Consider the following 20,722-nt stretch of genomic DNA (forward strand, 5'->3'; position numbering starts at 1 on the left):
TGACTACGCACAACCACTCCCGGTGGGGTCTCGATATGATGCTGTATGAGGTTAGTATGACTGGGAAGAGGAGAGAAAACATCCGCAAACTCTTTTTGCAATCTGGCCACCTCCGTGACCTGGGATGGTGAGAGGTGGTCTCCACAAGGGACCGGGGTGAATGGATCGACTTTGAACTTCACCTCTGGCCCAAGTTCCACCCTCTCCAGAACTGCCATCGCCATGGACACAGGGACTGCCTCTCTCCATAATTTAAGGAGGTTGAGGTGGTTAATTTGACATGCCCCGCCTCTATCCGTTCGTTTAACTTCATAATCGAGGTCCCCATCTTGCCGTGTAACCCCAAAGGGTCCTTGCCTCTTAGCGAGTAATTTCGAGCTCGATGTGGGAAGTAATACAAGTACTTTGTCTCCCGGTGCAAATTCCCATAGCTGGGCACCCCTATTATAGAGCTGGCTTTGTGTCTCTTGAGCTTGAAGCAAATTCTGTTGTGACAACTGACCCAGTGTGTGTAGCTTTGCTCGAAGATCAAGGACGTACTGAATTTCACTTTTACTCTGGGAAGGCCCTTCCTCCCACGCCTCCCGTATGACATCAAGCACCCCGTGGGGCCGGCATCCATACAGGAGCTCGAAGAGGGAAAACCCCGTGGAGGTTTGCGGGACCTCCCTGACTGCAAATAATAGGGGTTCCAGCCATTTGTCCCAATTTATAGAGTCCTTGTGTATGATCTTACGAATTATGTTTTTCAGGGTGTGATTAAACCAGCCAGCCCGTCAGTTTGCGGGTGATAAACACTGGTGCGGATCGATTTAATCCCCAGCAATTCATAAAGTTCATGTAGTGTTCATGACATAAACGTTGTGCCTTGGTCAGTGAGAATTCCTTTCGGAATCCCCACCCGGTAGATCATTTTGAAGAATGCCTCCGCAACACCGCATGCTGAGATGTTGCGTAAAGGCACTGCTTCCGGATATCGCGTTGCATAATCCACCAGGACTGATACAAACCGATATCCGCATGCTGACCATTCTAATGGCCCGATGAGGTCCATACCAATTCTTTCGAAGGGGGCCTCGATTAATGGTAATGGGTGCAATGGTGCTCTTGGGGTGGCCGGTGGATTCACCAGCTGACATACACAGCATGCCGCACACCATCTGCGTACATCCCTGTGAATGCCCGGCTTATAAAAGCGGGCCATTAAACGGTGTAGTGTTCTTTCTTGCCCTAAGTGACCTGCCATAAGATTGTGGTGAGCCGCCTGAAAAGTGTTTCCCGACGGCTCCTCGGGACTAATAACTGGGTTGTATTTTCATGGGTTTGAGTGTCCTGCATCACTTGATACAATCGGTCCCTAATAATTGAAAAATACGATATGTGAGGGCGATGTCAGGCTGGAGCTGCTGGCCATCGATTACTCTCACTTGGTCAAAGTGCCTAAGGGTTTCGTCACGCGACTGCTCTAGAGGGAATTCCCCCTCCGGGAATTCCCTAAGGGCGGGAATGCCGGAGGATTCCCCTCCTGCGTCATTCTGACGCTGAGCAGACGCAGGACGGCACCGGCTCCGCCTCCCCAGCCATCGTGTCACACATTACCCACCGTGTTTCTGTTTTGCAGGACCCATCCACACACTATGCTTTTAATAATCATTTAAACCCCAGCCAATTAGTTCCCAGAATCAGTGGATGGGTGAGGCGGGAATTAACCACGGCCTCCATTCTATGCTTTACTCCCAGAAATTGAATAACGGTAGTCACTACCGGGTATTTGTGAACATCCCCATGCAAATATCTCACCATCACCTTGTGTTTTGTACCCAAAGCACTGTCATGAACCAAGCCGTGGTGGATCGAGGTTTGATTACAACCCAAATCCACCAGGGCTTGGTATGTACGCCCCTTAATTTTTACTGGAATCCTGTACGTCCCTGCTCGACCGGGCGCAGAGTGTGGCGTGTCGGGGACCCGAATCCACGTCTCCACCTCCATCACTGGATGCTGGTCTTGGATGCGACCCGGCTCCCCGCAACCCCAACAGACAGGCCAACTTCCCAGCTGCACCCATGGCGGCAGACACATCAACCTAGGAAGGAAGACGGAGAAGGGTAGGGGAGGGGGCAGGAGCATAGTGCAGCCCGTGAAGGCGGTGCGCCTGTTTGGGTGGAACCACTCCCCGTTTCCGGGGAGCAGGTATAGGGCAAGAGGGAGGAGAGGGAGGAACAAGAGTAGGAGGAGGAGAAGCAAGAGAGGGAGAGAGAGAGAGAGAACTGGACTGCTCGCTGGCTTCCTGGTAGGCCGCCATGTGGGCTTCGGCCAGCTGGATGGCATCATCCACCGACGTTGGGCGATTGCACTGGATCCATTCCGCAGTTCCTTGGGGTAGACGAACGGTTAGTTGCTCCAGCACCATCAGGTCGATTACTTCCTCCACGCCATCTTCGGCAGGCATCAGGAAGCTGCTGGGCGTACGCGAATGGGCGGCCGGCGTCGCTCAAGGTGAGGGAGCAGAATCATTGGCGTTGTTGTTTGGGGCTATGGCCAACCTGTTGCAGGACAGCGACCTTCAGCTTGACATAGTCCAGGCTGTCCTCCGCTGGCAGTTGCTGCGCTGCAAGCTGGGCCTCCCGGGAAAGCAGCGGCAGGAGGTGAAGGGCCCACTGAGCACGCGGCCAGCTAGAGACGGTAGCTGACTCTTCAAAAAGGCTTATGAACACCTCCGGATCTTCTTTGGGACCCAACTTAGTGAGCAGGAGGTACGGACTCTTCGCTGCCTCCGGGGTCACGGCTGAGGATCCGCCTGGAGCTAACCAACTCAGTAAGGCCTGCCGATCCTCGGCCTGGGCTTGAAGGAGCTCCCGGAAACGTTGCTTCTGGGCAAGGAGGGCTTGATGGTAGGTCTCCTGGGTGCTGGCCAGGGCATGGATGACTTTGTCCAGCGGTGAGGTGTCCATGGCGACAAGTCTTCCTTTTCCCAGGTTTCGGCACCAGTGCAGAAGTTCCAATAAAAGGAAGGAAGCGGGAAGCGGGGTGGCAGTCCAGGTAATTTAACTTTTAATGGTCTTTAGCTTGACAACAGTACATGCACTTTTAGCTTCACAGCACAATACACTTCAGCCCCACACTTAAATGCACTTCAGCTTCACTACTAAATGCACTTCAGCTTCACTACATCGGGTTCCTTGTTTCCCGTCTCTCTCTCTCTCTCACTGGCATTCTCAGCGGCCTTTTCAAGTCCATCTCCGTCGTCACTGTAACGAGACAAAGGTGTTACATATCATTAATCACCAGGTGATGGCACTTACCGTTTCCTGTCTCTCCAGTGACAGACACATGACCACATCCCGCTCCACAATAAAAAACATTTAGATTTACGCTGATAAATTAGGAGGAAACGCGTCATCACAGTCTTTGAAAAAGGTTTATTAGTATTGCACATAAAAAATTGCCCCTAAACCTGATGGTGTATCCCAGACCGCACACTTCTGCACTATTCTATGCCATTTTGTAATGTAAGAAGTGTGAGTAGTATGTTAACACTGAAAATGCAGCAAAAAGAAGTGTACTTTAAGTACCCGGATGATGTACGTTTTCAACCATCAAAACGGAATGTGGAATGTTGGACACTTCATGCACTCAACGCACACAGCTTGCTGTACATAGCGGATGGGGCGGAGTTACCTGGCTGCACTGCTGGTCTGACAAAACAGTTGTAAATAATGAAGAATGTAGCAGCTAGCAAAACTTCAGTGTATACAGCACCTTACAAATGTGAGTTGAATGCTTTATCATCACTACAAGCTGTTTGAATATGTACGTTGTTTAAGATACAAATGTTGAACTGAGGTTGGCTAACGTGCTAAAGCTAGTGGCAACACATCACGTGTGCTTCAAACGTCACTTCCGTCAGCTGTTATAAGTCGAATGCTTCCATGTAGTAAAAAACATTAAGTGTTCCATTTGGGACGATGAGTGCATGGCTGAGTGCATAGTATATTTTGTAAGTGCTTAGTGTATAGTGTGACGTTTGGGTAACAGTCAGTATTGAGACTCCCTGAGAGTATTAGTTGTATTTTACAGTTCCTGTAGCTCAACTGGTTGAGTGTACCTTATATGCACTGGAAGTCACTTTGTATGAAAGTGTCTGCTAATGGCAGTAATATACAAATGTACATTTTTATCACAGTCACCTACACTAGGTCTAAAGTGCACTAATGACCACTTGCTTTCTGTTGAAGGACCCCTGGGATGCACATGGAGTCGACATTACTGCACATATGAGAAGGGGACCAAAATGTTTACAATGAGCAACTCAGAGTTCAAGTCTGGAGGCAAACAGGTACAAAATATCTTCACAAAATAGGCTAATCTCTTTAATGTTATTAAACTCCTAAAGACTCGATCACTCATTTCACACACCATAGTGAGATGTTTTTTGTCTTATTTGGATAGAATGGACTGATCATGAGTCCCCCTGAAATGTTTAAGCTAAAGTCTTGCATTCGACGGAGGACAGATTCAATAGACAAGCGGTTCTGCTTTGATATTGAGGTGGTGGAAAGGTGTGTATACATTTTTTGGAGGCTTTCATCTTTCATGTACCATTGAGATGAATCTCACACTATGATGTTTATAGTTGTAAGTAATTTTAAAGCATCTCAAGAGTAATGTTGTGTTAGTGTTGTCTTCTGTCTGTTATTTTCAACACTCTTTCCTTCCTTCCATCTTTTCTGTCCTCATAACTGAAGAGGTAATCCCTGTGAAGGGCTTCTGTTTCGTTATCTCCAATGTTTCTTTAAAGCCCGTCGGTATGATGCCCTTTTATGGTTCTGAAGTGTTGGTGTGCCTGTGCCCTAATGAAAATATCTATTAAAAACAAGCACCCTTCTCTCTTAAGTTCTGTATATAACAGTTGCTTTTTAACACTCTATAATACTGCCAGTCATTCTGCTTGCACTGAAACCAGTTTTTTTCTTGCTACACTGAAGCAGATTTGGTTTGCATGCTTTGATACATGTAAGGAGAGCTTTTAAAATTTGTTACACCTGGTTTGGAATATGCATGGTGCTTTGAGTATAATCGAAACAGTTCCAAATATTGCAGGATATAATAAGCAAGCTGTGTAATTTGTGATACTTCAGAACAATATCGCTTGAATAGATAAGAGCTCAGATATCTCAATCTGTTCCACAGACATGGCATCATCACACTGCAAGCACTCTCTGAATCCAACAGACGACTGTGGATGGAGGCTATGGATGGAAAAGAACCGGTAAGAACAGTCATCTGCACAACAGCACTCTGATCTTATTTGGATAAGCATGTGCAAGTTCATAGTGCAAAAACTTTGAGGTGTAAAGATAGGCTTTTTGAATAGCTGATAAGGTATCGAGTGTTAGTCTTTCTTCCTTAGCTTGTCTACAGATTACAAATTGTTATCAAGATAAATTTTAATGTATAATTACCTACTTCAATTTCAAAGCAAAATGACTGTCATGAAACCCTTTGAGTAGTAGTAGTTTTGTGGAACTTTGCTGTATATCAATCATGGGACAAAAGTGTGAAGATAATAGAACAGTTTGCAAATCTGCAAAAAGATTTGGATGGTTTTTAAAATTTTGAGAATGAAGTGAGAAAAGCATTCAGAGCAGACATTTCCATCAAAACAAGCACTTTTTTGAGACTTAACATTGATTCATAGATGTTTATTCTTACAAGGAGTGTACAAGTTAAACTCTATTTACAGCATTTGTGGCATAATGTTGATTATACACAGAAAATAATTTGACTCATTCCTCTTTTTCTGAAGAAAAAATCACGTTCAGTAAGGCACATAGTGAAAGTAAACGGGTCCAATACACAAAACATTAAATTCACTCTGTTTTTCAAAAGTATAGCCATAATACTTGAGCATAATCCGTGTTAACATGACTTTAGTGTGATAAAACACTTACTAACCTTGTCTGTGTAAAGTTATCTAGTATTTCAACTCCTATTGTTATCATGACGTAATGGCGATAAACTATTTAGGCATAAATTCCGTGAACTTTCGTACAATGTTAAGGTTACAAAAAAAAAAAGCTGACACGACTGAGTTTTCGGTTTTCATCATTGTCTTCTGTTTTTGAACAAGCCATCATGTTATCCGGTCCATTATCAGACACACAGAGAAGAAGCAATGGAATCAGTGCTCCGTCTAACAGCCTCCCCTCAAAAACAGAATGTTTGGCGCACAAGTAGCAGAACTGCAGCCAAGAAAAGCTCGTGCCGGTCCGGTTATGGACTGTTGTCCATATCTCATCACAGTGTTTAGTGTAAAAGTCCGCTCTCATGTCTGTTCAGCAAGTGCTGTTGAAGTCTCGCTGCTGCTCGGAGCAGCTGTTACGTCGATAATTTTGAATTCGCTGTAATGTGAGCTCATCCATGAGCAGCGATGTGATTGGATAGAAGCGTTCCTTCTCATGAATATTGTGGAGAAGCGCTCAGAATGCACTGACGTACTGTACATGTGTATTGTCCTACCAATCATAACTCAGAGTTTACGCATATACTGTACCTCATTTTTGTGATATTGCTTCAGCTTGTGTTTTTTAACCGGAGGAACGAAATAAAACACAGAAATAGAAATAGGGTTTATTCATACTTTTAACAATGAACACATTGTGTGCTGTCATTGTTTTCAATGATGTGCAAACTGTACATATCTGTCAACATCCCAAAAATGTGTTTTAGAGTTGATTCATGACCCTTTAAAATATACTGTTTACGGCCAATAAGAAAATGATATCACCTGATATCTGGAAACAAAACAACTTTAAAGTGATATTTTTTCTTCTTGTTCTGTTTGAACTATTATGGGGAATGGTCTTGCTTCCTTTTTCCATTTTAGACACAATTGTTGTTAGAAGCTGTATAATCCCAAGGCAATCAGTAGTGTATACATGGGCAGGAAAAATATGACAGCTGAGATTTTACACTTTACTAATGACTCTTTGTTTTCTTAATGCTGTGTGCTGTAGTTAATTATATACAAAACATTGTTTGGGCATGTATGTTTACGTAGTGAACTATAAAAATGTATTTTGTATATTCAGCTCTATAGTTTTTCTGATGTAAGCTTAATGAACATTGCATGTATAATGACTATTGTATCTTTAGCATTTAATAAACACATCCTGACTTTCTCCAGATTTACACTCTTCCAGCCCTTCTGAGCAAGAAAGAGGAAAGTAAGTTCACCAGCTCCATAAACTGTTCAGATGTCGTTAAATCGAGTATACAGTGAAACAAACTTGGAGTTATCCAAGCAGTTTGTAATGCTGTTAAATGTAATCTCTAAATTTGAACTATGCATACTAATTCATAAGACAAAATCAGTTCACCTGCATTGGCTGGACATTTGAAAAAAAATGAACCCTCTGTGTCCACAGCATTCCTAAATGAAGCAGGCTTTAATTTTGTAAGGAAGTGTATAGAGCTCGTAGAAGCAAGAGGTGAGTCTACATCCTTTGAATTTCATGCAATATATGACATGTATCATGTGCATGTATGTGTAGGTGTCAAGCATTTGTTAACATTCAAGTATTTGCTAACACATGTCAATAGAATTAAAAATACACTGTAAAGGTTTAGTTTTTAGCTGAAGCAGCTATTTCTGCCTCATCTAACCCTTAGAAATGACATTTGATTTTGTAATTGTTTACTGATCAGAAGGTCAGGGGTTCAAGCCCCAGCACCGCCAAGATGCCACTGTTGGGCCCTTGAGCAAGGCCCTTGACCCTATCTGCTCCAGGGGCGCCGTATCATGGCTGACCCTGCACTCTGACCCCAGCCTAGCTGGGATATGTGAAAAAGAAGAATTTCACTGTATATGTGCAAATGTATAATGTGTGATAAATAAAGAAAATTATAATTATAAAAAATTATAAAAAATTATAAAATTATAATTATAAAATTATAATTATTATAATTATAATTGAATATAGCCAGGTTAATTCAGTAAAAGCAAGTTATTTATTTGACCTGAATAAAACTTGTGAAATTAGATGCTACCATATTTAAAATTTTTAGGTTAACTGACAGAACATTATTTTACAGTGTATCACTGTATTCTTATGATTGCTTGTAATAAGATAATTGTCCTTTTCCTCCCATGCCTAGGCATAAACACAATGGGGCTGTACAGAATAGGTGGGGTCAATTCTAAAGTGCAACGACTTATGACCTCAGTTTTTGGTGAGTAAGTTCTTTCCCAGGATTATTTTCTCTGCTTACGCTAACCTGTACAGTTTAGATACAGTATTGTACATACCACAAAGGTAGAGTATAATGGTGTTCATTTTTTATTGGCATGAATGTGTTGAAAGTTACACTTTTTTTGCAGAACACATATACAGTGGCCCCCCAAAAAGACATTTTTGTTATGACATAATGTTCTTATCAAATGCAATGCTATTTATGCATTTTATGTGTGATTTAAATGTCCACATACTTCATGGGGCCACTTTAAGATGCCATATTTATAGTGACCATTAACAGATATGCTTGTATGTTCATGTCACCCTTGCAGCAGCCAAAGCTCCTACAGATATGGACCTTGACCCGGACACCTGGGATAACAAGACCATCACTAGTGGGCTGAAGAATTACCTCAGGTTGATAAAAAGCTCATACCTTTTGCTTCTAAAATGCCTGTAACAGATAAAGGACGGGCAAGGAGGAGGCTGGAACTGGTTAAACAGTAAACATAAAGTTTAATAAGAAACTCAACATAAAACAAACACAGACACACATGCAACTTGGCTACGTGCGTCTCTCTCTGTCTCGAATTGGCACCTCTGGCTCCCCTTTATCTTGTTCTTCCGCTGATCAGCTGATTCAGTGCCAGCCGTGCATCATCACGGCCCAGCTACGCCCTCCTCCTCGTCACACTTCTCCCCCATCCGATTCAGGCTGGGACGCCACCGGTCTGACCAACCCCACCCACCCCATCTCTGGAGGGGAGACACTGCCCTTCCGGCCGTTCTGTTGGCCGGTGTTCCGTCCTGCCTCCTGTGAACCTGTAGGAGAGACTAGGGGAGGTGAGGGAAGAGGGAAAGGGTGAGCGGAGACACACAGAGAGAGAGAGAGAGAGAGAGAGAGGAGAGAGAGAAGAACTTGCTCATGGCTCCCAGACGTGCTGTCGCCCGGTCCTCAACTGCTCCTCCACCCTCTGGCGGACGCCAGCTCACTCCTCCCCCAGCAGACGGCAGCGAGTCTTCCGGCCCCTGGCGGATGGAACCGCTCCTCCCCTACTTTGGCAGACGGCAGCGGTTCCTCTGGCTCTCGGAGGCCGGCAGTGACCCCTTCGTCCCCCAGGCAGATGGCAGCAGCGAGGACTCCGCGACAGTGCATCCCTCCTCCCTCCTGGGTTTCGGCACCACTGTAACAGATAAAGGACGGGCAAGGAGGAGGCGGGAACCGGCTGAACAGTAAACATAAAGTTTAATAAGAAACTCAACATAAAACAAGCATAAGCAAACACAGACATACATGCAGCACAGCGCGTGCATATCTCTCTCTCTCGAACTGGTGCCTCCGGCTCTTCTTTGTCTCGCTCTCCTGCTGATCAGCTGATTCAGCACCAGCCATGCATCACCATGGCCCGGCCATGCCCTCCTCCTCGTCACAATGCCTTATCAAGACAAAAAAGTGGCTCATGCTCTGTTCCTTACAGGTGTCTTGCAGAACCCCTCATGACTTACAGATTCCACAAAGACTTCATCATGGCAGTCAGTGAGTTCTAGAATGTTTGTTCTCTCCTTTGTCAGCTCCTCATTATGCCCATCTGGAACCTGTTTATTGAATCCAGGGTTTTTTCTTTTGTTTTTTCTTTTAGAGTCTGATGATCAGAACTATAGAGTCTGTGCTGTTCATGCCCTCCTCCACAAGCTGCCATACAAGAACAGAGAGATGCTGGATATTCTAATCAAACACCTGCATGTGTAAGTCACTCTGATGGCTAAACATTGAGTCAGACTAGCATAACTGCATGTCTAAATGCCACAAGATGACCTGAATGGGGTGAGCGAGTTTGAAATGAATTTTCTCCTTTTTTGACAGAGTTTCCACACACAGCCAGAAGAATCTGATGACGGTGTCTAACCTGGGTGTGATTTTTGGCCCCACACTCATGCGATCGCAGGAAGAGACAGTGGCTGCCATGATGAACATCAAGTTTCAAAATATAGTTGTGGAAATTCTCATAGAAAACTATGACAAGGTGAACGTTTCAATGAGCAAACAGCTGGGGGCAAATTATCAAATAGAAAAAGGATACAAGCCTTGTTCGTAGCAGTTTTAAAATAGTTGACATAAGTACCTGTGACCACACATTCGTTGAATTTTATATTAATGCGCTAAGTTGCTAAACTGCTTTGCAACCATACACAGCCTACAGTTTATGGTCGCTGTTATCACCTTTTTATAAAAGCAATAAGCCAATCAAGGCTGTGTTTTACAGTGATTTTGCCACAGTTAATCGTGCAGTGCTTGCATTGAATCATGCCTAAGATCTAACACTCCCTTACATGGAGTGAATTCACTGGATCGCACAATCTTTTATGACTTATTGCTTCATTAAATGATGGGAATTAATATTTTGCTAATAGGGAAGTGACTAATTTACCCAAACAAAGGTTCTTAAGGATATTTGGTAGATTTTGTATTTTTATAGGGCTAAATTTTTTTTCCTTTGCCCATCCATCCGATTGCCTGTTTTTCTCTATTCTTAGATATTTCACCAAGCTCCAGACCCTAACGTCCCCCTGCCACAGCCTCAGTCTCGCTCTCACTCTCAGTCTCGTACCAGCGCTCCTCGTAGCAAAGCCATCTGCCTGTCCACAGGATCCTGCAAGTCCAGAGGCCTGTACCCTCCCGCTCTGTGTCTGGCTGATGCTGACAGTGAGTTTCTCCTAATGCAGATATTTAGTTTGGCTTCTTTACGTTCTTCTGTGATCTAAGATTTCTTTTTTCAGATTAAAATTTTTAGTGGTTGATTCTCAAACATAACACAGAACAAAGAAAAAAAATACATGCAGAGAGTCAACCATTATCCCCCTTAACCCCCATTAAGTCCCCATTCCCCTCCCAGTTCCCCACCCTAACCCCAAACAAACATTCCCGTGGTCCAAGCCCGAGTATACACATAAACACGACATTGCCGCATGGCCCTCACCAATAGCCTTCCAGAAAGGTCATGTATTTGTCCCATTTCTTACCATATGCATCTAATCTGCCAAGCTGTTTATATTACATATATTAGAATGCCACCACCCTGCCCAATTCGGTGAACCATTCTTGAAATGAGGGAGTGCCAATTGACTTCCATCCTTTAAGAATTATTTGTTTGCCAATCATTACACTAGTTTGGGCCTAGCTTTTTGTATATTTGTCATCTACTTTAATAACCGCCCCATCATCCAATATACATAGTCTGGGGCAGAATGAAATTTGAGTATCTAAAAACTCACAGATAAAATTCTGGACTCTAAACCAGAATTCTTGAATCTTAGCACAGAACCACAGAGCATGGGCTGTCTCCATCCTCCAACTGACATCGCCAGCAGGTAGGTGTGTCTTTTAAACAAAGCCTAATCAATCTAGAGGGAGTCCAATAGAAATGTTGCAGAGTCTTAAACTGAATAAGGTGTACCCTTGCATTCCTAGACATAGTTTTACATTTTTTTTTAATTCTTTCCCACTCCCCATCCTCCAATACAAAGTTCAAATCTCTTTCCCATAACCTCTTAAGAGCTGTTAAGGCCCCATTACCCAGACTCTGAATCAACAAGGAATAATACACTGATGCTTCATGCCCCTTTCCAAAGACTGTGAGCACCATACAGAGAGTGTCTGCAGCTTTATGGGGTTTTGTACTACCACCAAAAATAGTACAAAGTAAATGGCACAACTGTAAATACCTGAAAATTAATAACTAGATATCCCAATTTGCTGTGTTATATTTTCAAATGATCTCATAGCTCCATTTTCATAAAGGTCACTGAATGTAGCAACACCCTTCTCCATCCATTCTTTCCAGTAAAAGGGGGACTTGTTAATACATAATTTGGGGTTCAACCATATACTTGAGGAAACATTTTGGTAAGTATCAAAATTGAACAGACGGGAAACCTTTGTCCATATTGAATATATGTGTGAAATAATGGAATGCATTTTTACTTCTATAGGCAATTTAATAGAAAGACGTTGCAATGATGAAATTGGGGCAAGGGCCGCTTGTTCAAAGTTGTATCAGGGAGGGGCTCTCTCAGGTGGAAGAGACCAATGGGCCAAGTGTCTAAGATTAAAAACATAGTAATAAAACAAAATTTTTGGGAGGCCTAAACCTTCTTTGCCAATTGGTCTATGTAACATACTGAAATGTAACCAAGGTCGTTTACCATTACAAATAAAAAACTTAGATATTCTATCAAATTGTTTAAAATAAGAAAGAGGAACTACTAGAGGGAGAGACTGCAGTAAATAATTGAATTTGGGGATACAATTCATTTTTATAACATTGACCTTCCCAGCCATAGACAAATGTTGTGAATCCCACCTATCAACATGACACGAGAACTTTTTCATTAATGGGTCAAAAGTAACTCTAACCAAATCTCTCAAATTTGCTGGAAATAAAATGCCTAAATACCTAATGCCTTGCTTGGGCCACTGAAAGATACCAAGTAGGAAAGCTGTGGTAGGGTAATATACTGTCCAAGCAAGAGCTTTCGATTTAGACCAATTCACCCTGTATCCTAAAAAATCTGGAGAAAGAATTAATAATTCTGTGGAGGCTAGGCATATATCTTCTAGGGTCGGAGACAAATAATATATCATTTGCGTAGCGTAAAAGTTTATGCATCACACATCCTGCTACAGTTCTTTTCTTATTGTGGCTGCTAATGGTTCAAGGGCAAGACAAAACAGCAAAGGGGAGAGAGGACAGCCTTGCCAGGTTTCCCTACCAAGACAAAAATAATCAGAAAGTAATCCATTAGTTTGTACTGCCGCTGATGGATGTTTATAGAGTAACTTAATCCACCCAATAAAAGTGTTCCCAAACCCATACATTTCCAAAATCTTAAAATGAAATAGTTCCATTCCACCCTATCAAACGCCTTCTCGTCATCAAGTGAGATGGCAGCAGTCTGGGTCTGATTATTCACTACTGAGCACATAATATTTTTAAAATGTCTAATATTATCAGAAGCACTACGACCATGAATAAACCCCACTTGATCTATATGTATAAGAGATGTTATTACTCTGCTTAATTGATTAGCCAGAATTCTAGGCAATATTTTTACATTTAACTGGATCAGGGAAATTGGACAATTAACTTTTAAATTCATTTGGGTCTTTGTCTTTTTTTAAGAATGAGACTGATCTGGCAGGCTAATTATTTTAAGGGGATGGAAGTTGGATTGGGCGTTCTCATTTCCTGAGTGGTGTGTGGAGATGGGGAGGGTGGCTGCTTTTGAAGAGATGTCAAGCAGAAAGCTGGGGGTTCAGAATTTGTTTGACAGGAAGTGGGGCAATTACTTGGTGTTTTGGGGGGACTCTCGAGGAGGGGCTGGAGAGAGAGATGTTTCTTTTAATTATATATGATTATTATGTTTATTTTTTGTTTTTTGTGTATGTGTCTATTTGTGGCCACAGGGGTGTTCGTTGGGGGTTAGGGTGGGTTTGGTGATTGGGGAGGGGTATTGGGGGGTTAAATGTTGATTCAGTGTATATATGTTGTGTTTTTTATTTTGTTATGTTTATGAATCAATAAAAATGTTAATTGAAAAAAAAAGAATGAGACTGATCAGGGCTTGCGTCATGGTTTGTGGTAGTTCACCTTTCTTTAATGACTGTGTAAACTTCTAACATAAGTGGAGCTAGTTCTGTGATATAAGATCTAAAAAATTCTGTGACAAAACCATCTGGCCCCAGTAACTTACCTGTTGGCGAGGCTTTAATTATCTCAACAAACTCCTCCAAAGTGATATCTGAGTCAAGAAAGTATTTATGATCATTCAGTTTAGGAAGATCTTATGGCTCTACGATGTTGCTAATATCCTTATCAGTAGATGAAGACATGGATCTATAAAGATCGAAATAGAATTCTTTAAAGGCCTTATTAATATCTGTGGCAGAGGTAAATATATTGACTCCAGAATACTTCAGTGAAGGAATAGTGGAAAAAAAATCCCTCTGTTTTATGTATCTGGCAAGAGGTTTCCCTGCCTTGTCTCCCGACTCAAGAGTATGTCTGTCTTGCCATGAAGTAGCAAAACTCTACCTTCTGTGACAAAATAGTATTGTACCTATATTTTAGCTGAGTCAACTCCCTAAGACCATTGGATGACATTCGGCACTTCAGCTCTGTTTCAGCACTTTTAATACTCTTTTCCAATTCCATGAATTCCTGTGCTTTGATCTTTTTAATGAATGAGCCATATTGTTTGATCCAACCCCTAAGAACTGCCTTAAGTGCTTCCCATGCCACGCCCACAGAGGACACTGAGGACCAATTGGCCTCCACATGAACATTATCTTCTGTCTTTAACATTTGCTGAAATGCTGGGTCCTGTAGAAGGGATGTATTAAAGCGGCATCTATATGATTTTCTTTTCTTTATATGCAGCAACATCTCTAACTAAACACACCAAAGCATTATCTGAAAATAAAATGTTCCCAATTGAGCAATCGGTGGCAAATGGAATAAGTGACTTATAATAAATAAAATAAGATATAATAAAAAAAATCTGTTCTAGAGTACTGATGAAAAAAGGTGTAGTCCTTCACAGATGGATTCAGAAGTCTTCAAATGTATGTAAGACCAAGATTTTTACACATACTCTGTAGTGCAACGTTGCTCTAAAGGGTTTACACACTTTTTCATCACTATGATCAAGGACCGGATCCATTAAAAGATTGAAGTCTCCACCCAAAACCATATCATAGAGGATCCCAGCTGCTTGTAATTTCCCCTCAAGATCTATAAAAAAAGTTCTTATCGTTGGGTGCATAAATATTAGCCAAAATAAGATTTTGCCCCTGTATTTCAGCCAAAACAATAATGACTCTTCCTAAATAATCTTTAATCGGTTTGAGATTTAAATTGTAAATGCTTATTTATCAATTTCACAACTCCCCTGCTCTTACTCAAATCAGCACTGCAAAACACATGCCCACCCCATGCTCTACCAAGTTTTTCAGCTTCCTGTGCAGAAAGCTGCGTTTCTTGAAGGAGCACTATATCAAATTTTTTACGCTTAAGAAAAGTTATTACCTTACTTCTTTTTATACGGTGCCACAGCCCATTAACATTCCATGTGGAGAGAAACATTTTACCTATATTAAAGTGTGACATATTGACATGCAAAGAATAATTGAATACCCAAGGCTAAATTATATAGACCACAATGCAACAATGATGTAACCATATAATCCTTAACCTACAGAACAGGAAAAAAATGCGCTTCACCCTCACACATAACAGTCCCTACTGATGTCCATTCCCCGGAAATCCGACGATCCATGCACACACACAAGACCCTCCGCGACACCATTGCTACAAGATTACTTCAGTCCGGTGTTGTTTTTATTTATTTGCATACACCATAAAATTGAACTGCAAAAATAATTTTAAAAAAGTAGATAGAGAGAGACAGTGGGCAACCAACTGAATAACAAACCCTCTCAGACCGCATCAGCAAAATGTACAATGTGTAGTCCATACCACTGATTGATTGTGGGCAAAGCCACCGACTCAGTCCATTGATTTAATGAAGGCCATAGCTTCTTGTGGGTATGTGAAAGTCTTACTTCCATCCTTGGCATCAATTCTCAGCTGGGTAAAGCAATGCGAAGCTTACATCCTGTGCGTAAATTAATTTCTTACACTCTTTGAATCTCTTCCGTTTCGCTTGTGTAACACTAGTGAAGTCTGGCAAAAACATAATGTTGTAATCCTCGCAGCACAACTTGCTTTTATTCCTCGCTGCACATAAAACAAAGTCCGCAAGAATCTTGCCAGTATAGATCGGGGTATGTCACCCTCTCTGGGAAGCCGACTGAGAGCTCTGCGTGCATGTTCTATTTCCAGATGACGGCTTGCTGTTTCGAACTAATTCGGAATAAGCCTGTCCAGGAACTTGACCATATCTTGACCTTGCTTTCCCTCGGAGAGTCCAACGAAACAAACATTATTACGTCTGCTTCGATTTTCCATATCCTCTAACTTTTCCCACACCTGATCCAAATCAGCTTTGGTGGCCGGCAGGTTAGTCTGCAGCTCTTTTCCGGCTGCTTCCAGACACTCTGTTTGCTTTTCAGCCTCATCCATTCTTGTGATCAGGGCAGAAAGTTGTCCAGCCTCCATAGACGTGGTCGTTTGACGTATTTCCACGAGGCCCTCCATGTTGGTCGAGATTTCCATTAGCGCTGCATTAATGTTCGCAATATCTTGACCTACATCCTGAGGTCATTCCTAACCGGAATCTTGCTCTTGAGAGGTGTCAGACACGTGTGGCCGTAAATGCTTTTTAATGTCCCCACAGGCTGATGACATCCTACACTCCCAGCGCAGTTTAAAAATCAAAACAAAATCAGTTCTCACCTAGTAATGTTGATTGAAATGATAATTGTTGCAAAGTGTAGCGGAGAACACCGCTAGGCTGCTTCTACTCGCGTGGTGTCACGTGATTCTGAGACTGTTTCTTAATTGTTTTATTTTTAATTTTGCTGTATATTCTTTGGTTTAAAGCTGCATATCTGTGCTACACTATCAGTGAAAAGTTTGCACACATCTTCCCATTTTTTTTATTAATATTTCCCACATTTAAGAATAATAAAGTCATCAAAACTATAAAGTAATGAAAATGGAAGTATGAGAATTATGAAGCAACCAAAAAATGTTACCCTGAGACACTCTCTGGAAGGCTATGCTGCCAAGTGGTATCTGAAGTGCAGTGACTGTCAGTGTGGGACAAGCACATTTTTAGGGGACAAAGCCTGACTTTTTAATGTTTGTATCAGAGTAAATTAGACACTTTTTCTATATTCAAATCAAACTGACTTTTTATTTATACTAGTCTGTGTAGTAGACTTTAAGCAGACTTGACAGTCTCTATATTCGTTTGCCTAGATTACTACTCTGCACACACAGAGTGCATTCTCTCAATTAACAATGAAGGTTATTGCAGTACGAGAGGTCCTACAAGCCTCCACTGGGTTTTCCCCATTTGAATTACTTATGGCCGCAAGCCTTGGGGCATCCTGGATATTCTGAGGGAAAACTGGGAATAAGAACAAAATTCAATACGTTCTGGACCTGAAAGCAAAACTCCACACATTGGGGAAACACAGGAGAATTTGCTCCAGGCTCAGGAACAGCAGTCCCAGCTGTATAACTGGGACACTCCGCTACAGGAATTTTCACAGGGAGATAAGGTCCTCATGTTATTACCCACATCAAGGTCTAAATTGTTAGCCAATTGGCAAGGGCCTTTTCACACGGCGAGTTGGGGAAGTCGACTATGAGGTAAAACGAACGGATTAGAGGTGGAGCGCGGCAAATTTACCACCTGAATCTGGTGAGAGAGGTGGTACCCGTGGCTTTGGCGACAGTCATCCCAGAGAGGATGGAGTTGGGTCCGGAGGTGGAATCAAAAACCAGCCATCAAACCACCCCAGTTCCCTGTGGAGACCACATCTCACCGTCCCAAGTCAATGAGGTTGCAAAAAGAGTACAGCAGGAACTCATGGCCATGCTCAATATGAATGTGATCAAGGAGTCCCACAGTGACTGGGCCAGCCCAGTGGTTTTGGTACCGAAGTCCAACAGGACTGTCCGGTTTTGTGTGGATTATATAAAAGTTATCGCAGTGTCTAAATTAGAAGCGTACCCAATGCCTCGCATTGACAAACTGCTCGATCGGTTAGGTGTGGCTTGCTTTTATTCAACAATAGATTTAATGAAGGGATATTGGCAGATCCTCTTGACTCCCATGTCCTGAGAAAAAAATGCCTTTTCCACTCCGTTTGGCTTACACCAATTCGTTACCCTTCCGTTCAGTTTGTTTGGGCCCCCGGCAACGTTTCAGCAGCTCATGAACAAAATTCTCCGCCCGCACACTGCATTTGCCGCTGCTTACCTGGATGATATTATTTATTGCAATGATTTGCAGCAGCATATCCAGCATCTGAGGGCCATCCTGAGATTGCTGAGATGGGCGGGACTCACAGCGAATCCGAGGAAGTGTGCAATTGGATGGGTGGAAGTATGGTATCTTGGTTTCCACTTGGGTCATGGACAAGTGCGTCCCCAAATTGATAAAACAGCAGCTATTGCGGCTTGTCTGAGACCCAAGACCAAAAAAGAGGTGAGAAAGTTCCTGGGGCTGGCTGGCTATTATTGTAGGTTTGTACCTAAATATTCGGATCTCACTAAAAAGGGAACACCAGACCTAGTCCAGTGGATGGAGCCATGCCAACAGGCATTTACACAAGTGAAAGCTGCATTCTGTGGTGGACCACTCTTGCATTTCCCTGACTTCTCTCTCCCTTTTTTAGTTACAGACGGATGCGTCGGACGGGGTTGGGGGCTGTATTACCCCAGGTAGTGGAGGAGGAGGATCAAATGGGCGGTCCTCATTCTCCGGTACTACCTGCTTGGGAGGGCCTTCACCCTCTGTTCGGATCACACCCCGCTCCAATGGCTCCACCTCATGAAGGATACCAATGCGTGGATCACTCATTGGTATCTTTCACTTCAGCCCTTAATGCAGATGGCTGGGGGCGATTTTCTCTCTCGGAATGTAGGGGTTTCGGTGGCAGGCCGAACGGTTCCCCAGCCTGAGTCAGGCGGTGGGGATATGTGGAGGTGGGGGTGTGATTGAGCGCTGATCTGTGGAGAGCTGTGGAAAACTTAGTGGTTAAGGATTTACCCCTGTGCTAACACCTGTTTGTATTCCCAGTGAGCTGTGACACGGAGATAAAAGGGGAGGAGGTGGCGGAAGAAGAGAGAGAGAGCTGAGCTTCCAGCGAGTGTGTGTGTGTGCGTTGCAAAACGTTCTGCTGAAAAGCAAAAGATTTTGTGTGTGAAGAAAGACTGTATTTTGGAACGAAGTACGTTGACTCCTGCTTCCTTATTTCAGAGAACTAAGGGATTTGCTACAGACTGTAAAAAGGGCCATTTAAACAACTTTACAGCTCAAATTATATATGAGTTTTAACAGAAGAATTGATGTAAGTACTTTTATAAAATGAGCATTACATTTATTACTTTAAATCCTCCAAAAATGGTCTCCATTCACTTCCATTGTAAGTGCCTTAGTGTAACTCTATTTTAGCTTTTTTTGAAGAAAAGGTGGATCGAATTTAATTTTTGTGGTAATCATCATTATGCCACAAATGTTGTTGACTGAGTTTAAATTGTATTGAACCCGGAATATTCCTTTGAGATCATGAGAAACACAAATTCAGTCAAGTGTGTTCAAATTTTAGACTGGTGTCTTTTCTCCTCACTCTTCCTCCATTAATTTCACATTTCTTTCTCCTTGTCTCTGTCTCCATCAGGTGACACATTTAGTAGCAGTCCTAGCAGCACTCCCATGGGCAGTATGGAGTCTCTCTCCTCACACTCTTCAGAGCAGAACAGCTGTTCGAAGACGGGCTCCCCTTCGTGTTCCAAACACATGGCATCAGGAAGTCTGTGCTGGACGACTCACTCTCCCTCCTCTAATGGGCCTAAAAGTTCTGCATGCACCACCAGCCCTGACTCCAGCTCTAAAGAGGACACCACCAAGACAGATGGAGAATGGGAAGAGGCGTTAAGTACGAGCCCAGGGGATCGAGGGTCACCAGTACCAGAGCTCCTCCAGAAGCCCCTAGGGGAGCGACTGGAGGAGCATGGTGAGGAACAGCGCAGCCTGTCCTCCTGTTCTTCTCTCACTTCTCTCCATATCTCTGAAGGTGAACAAACTTGGTGTGTAGCTGTGTTAGCATTGTTGGCAAATTTACTAAGAATGAATTGCATCCGGTAAAAGCGGCAGTAATTGGCATGCGCACTTTGCGCTGGTTTATCATCCGATTCACAAAAGGAATTATGCAGATCAACACACCCACAAAATCTATGCTGAATGTAATTTGCTAGGCGCAATTCAATTTTAATCATTGTTTTACGGATGATGTGGCAGACCTCTTCCTCGATCTGGCACACTCTGCCGGGACTGTACAGCGTAACTCTACTACTGTTATCCAGACACCTGAATCATCTCTTTAACATGTTAAAAGTGCGCTTAACTATATAGTGCATCTGGATATTTGCCAGGTTATAATGCTCTTCTCTATCATTTGATCATTATTTAATAAATTACTACTGCCATCATCAATAGAAAATGTATACAAACATCTCTTTTAAATGAAATAATTTTACCGCCTGCTTTCCTTGGTAAAAGTTTTTATTGCACCGGGCAAATAGCACTTTGTGAATGAAGTGCAATCTATTATGAGCCTAGTTTTACATAGAAAGGAGGCATGTTTGCACGTTATGGAATGAAAATGACAGAATTTAAATATTTAAGTTGCATGACACTGTTTTTGTTTTGTTTGTTTTTTGCACAGGTTTTTGTGCTAAAATACCACTCACAAAGGTGCCGCAATTTGCAAATTCACCCCTATGTGTTTG

At 42.6% G+C, this 20,722-nt stretch overlaps 1 protein-coding gene across 8 annotated transcripts in view; it reads left to right on the top strand.

Annotated features, from left to right (window-relative positions):
• Window positions 1–20,722, top strand: part of LOC127430504 (rho GTPase-activating protein 42-like) — a 59,279-nt gene that overhangs the window by 36,507 nt on the left and 2,050 nt on the right. For all 8 annotated transcript variants that reach the window (XM_051680322.1, XM_051680323.1, XM_051680326.1 and 5 more), the window contains 12 exons: window positions 4,239–4,339; window positions 4,453–4,562; window positions 5,194–5,272; window positions 7,190–7,229; window positions 7,431–7,493; window positions 8,161–8,235; window positions 8,570–8,654; window positions 9,716–9,774; window positions 9,878–9,983; window positions 10,102–10,261; window positions 10,773–10,941; window positions 19,612–20,007. In XM_051680322.1, coding sequence (XP_051536282.1) covers window positions 4,239–4,339; window positions 4,453–4,562; window positions 5,194–5,272; window positions 7,190–7,229; window positions 7,431–7,493; window positions 8,161–8,235; window positions 8,570–8,654; window positions 9,716–9,774; window positions 9,878–9,983; window positions 10,102–10,261; window positions 10,773–10,941; window positions 19,612–20,007 — 1,443 coding nt within the window. The remainder of the gene's footprint in view (window positions 1–4,238; window positions 4,340–4,452; window positions 4,563–5,193; window positions 5,273–7,189; window positions 7,230–7,430; window positions 7,494–8,160; window positions 8,236–8,569; window positions 8,655–9,715; window positions 9,775–9,877; window positions 9,984–10,101; window positions 10,262–10,772; window positions 10,942–19,611; window positions 20,008–20,722) is intronic.

Source organism: Myxocyprinus asiaticus, chromosome 40 (assembly GCF_019703515.2).
Source record: "Myxocyprinus asiaticus isolate MX2 ecotype Aquarium Trade chromosome 40, UBuf_Myxa_2, whole genome shotgun sequence".
NCBI lineage: Eukaryota > Metazoa > Chordata > Actinopteri > Cypriniformes > Catostomidae > Myxocyprinus > Myxocyprinus asiaticus.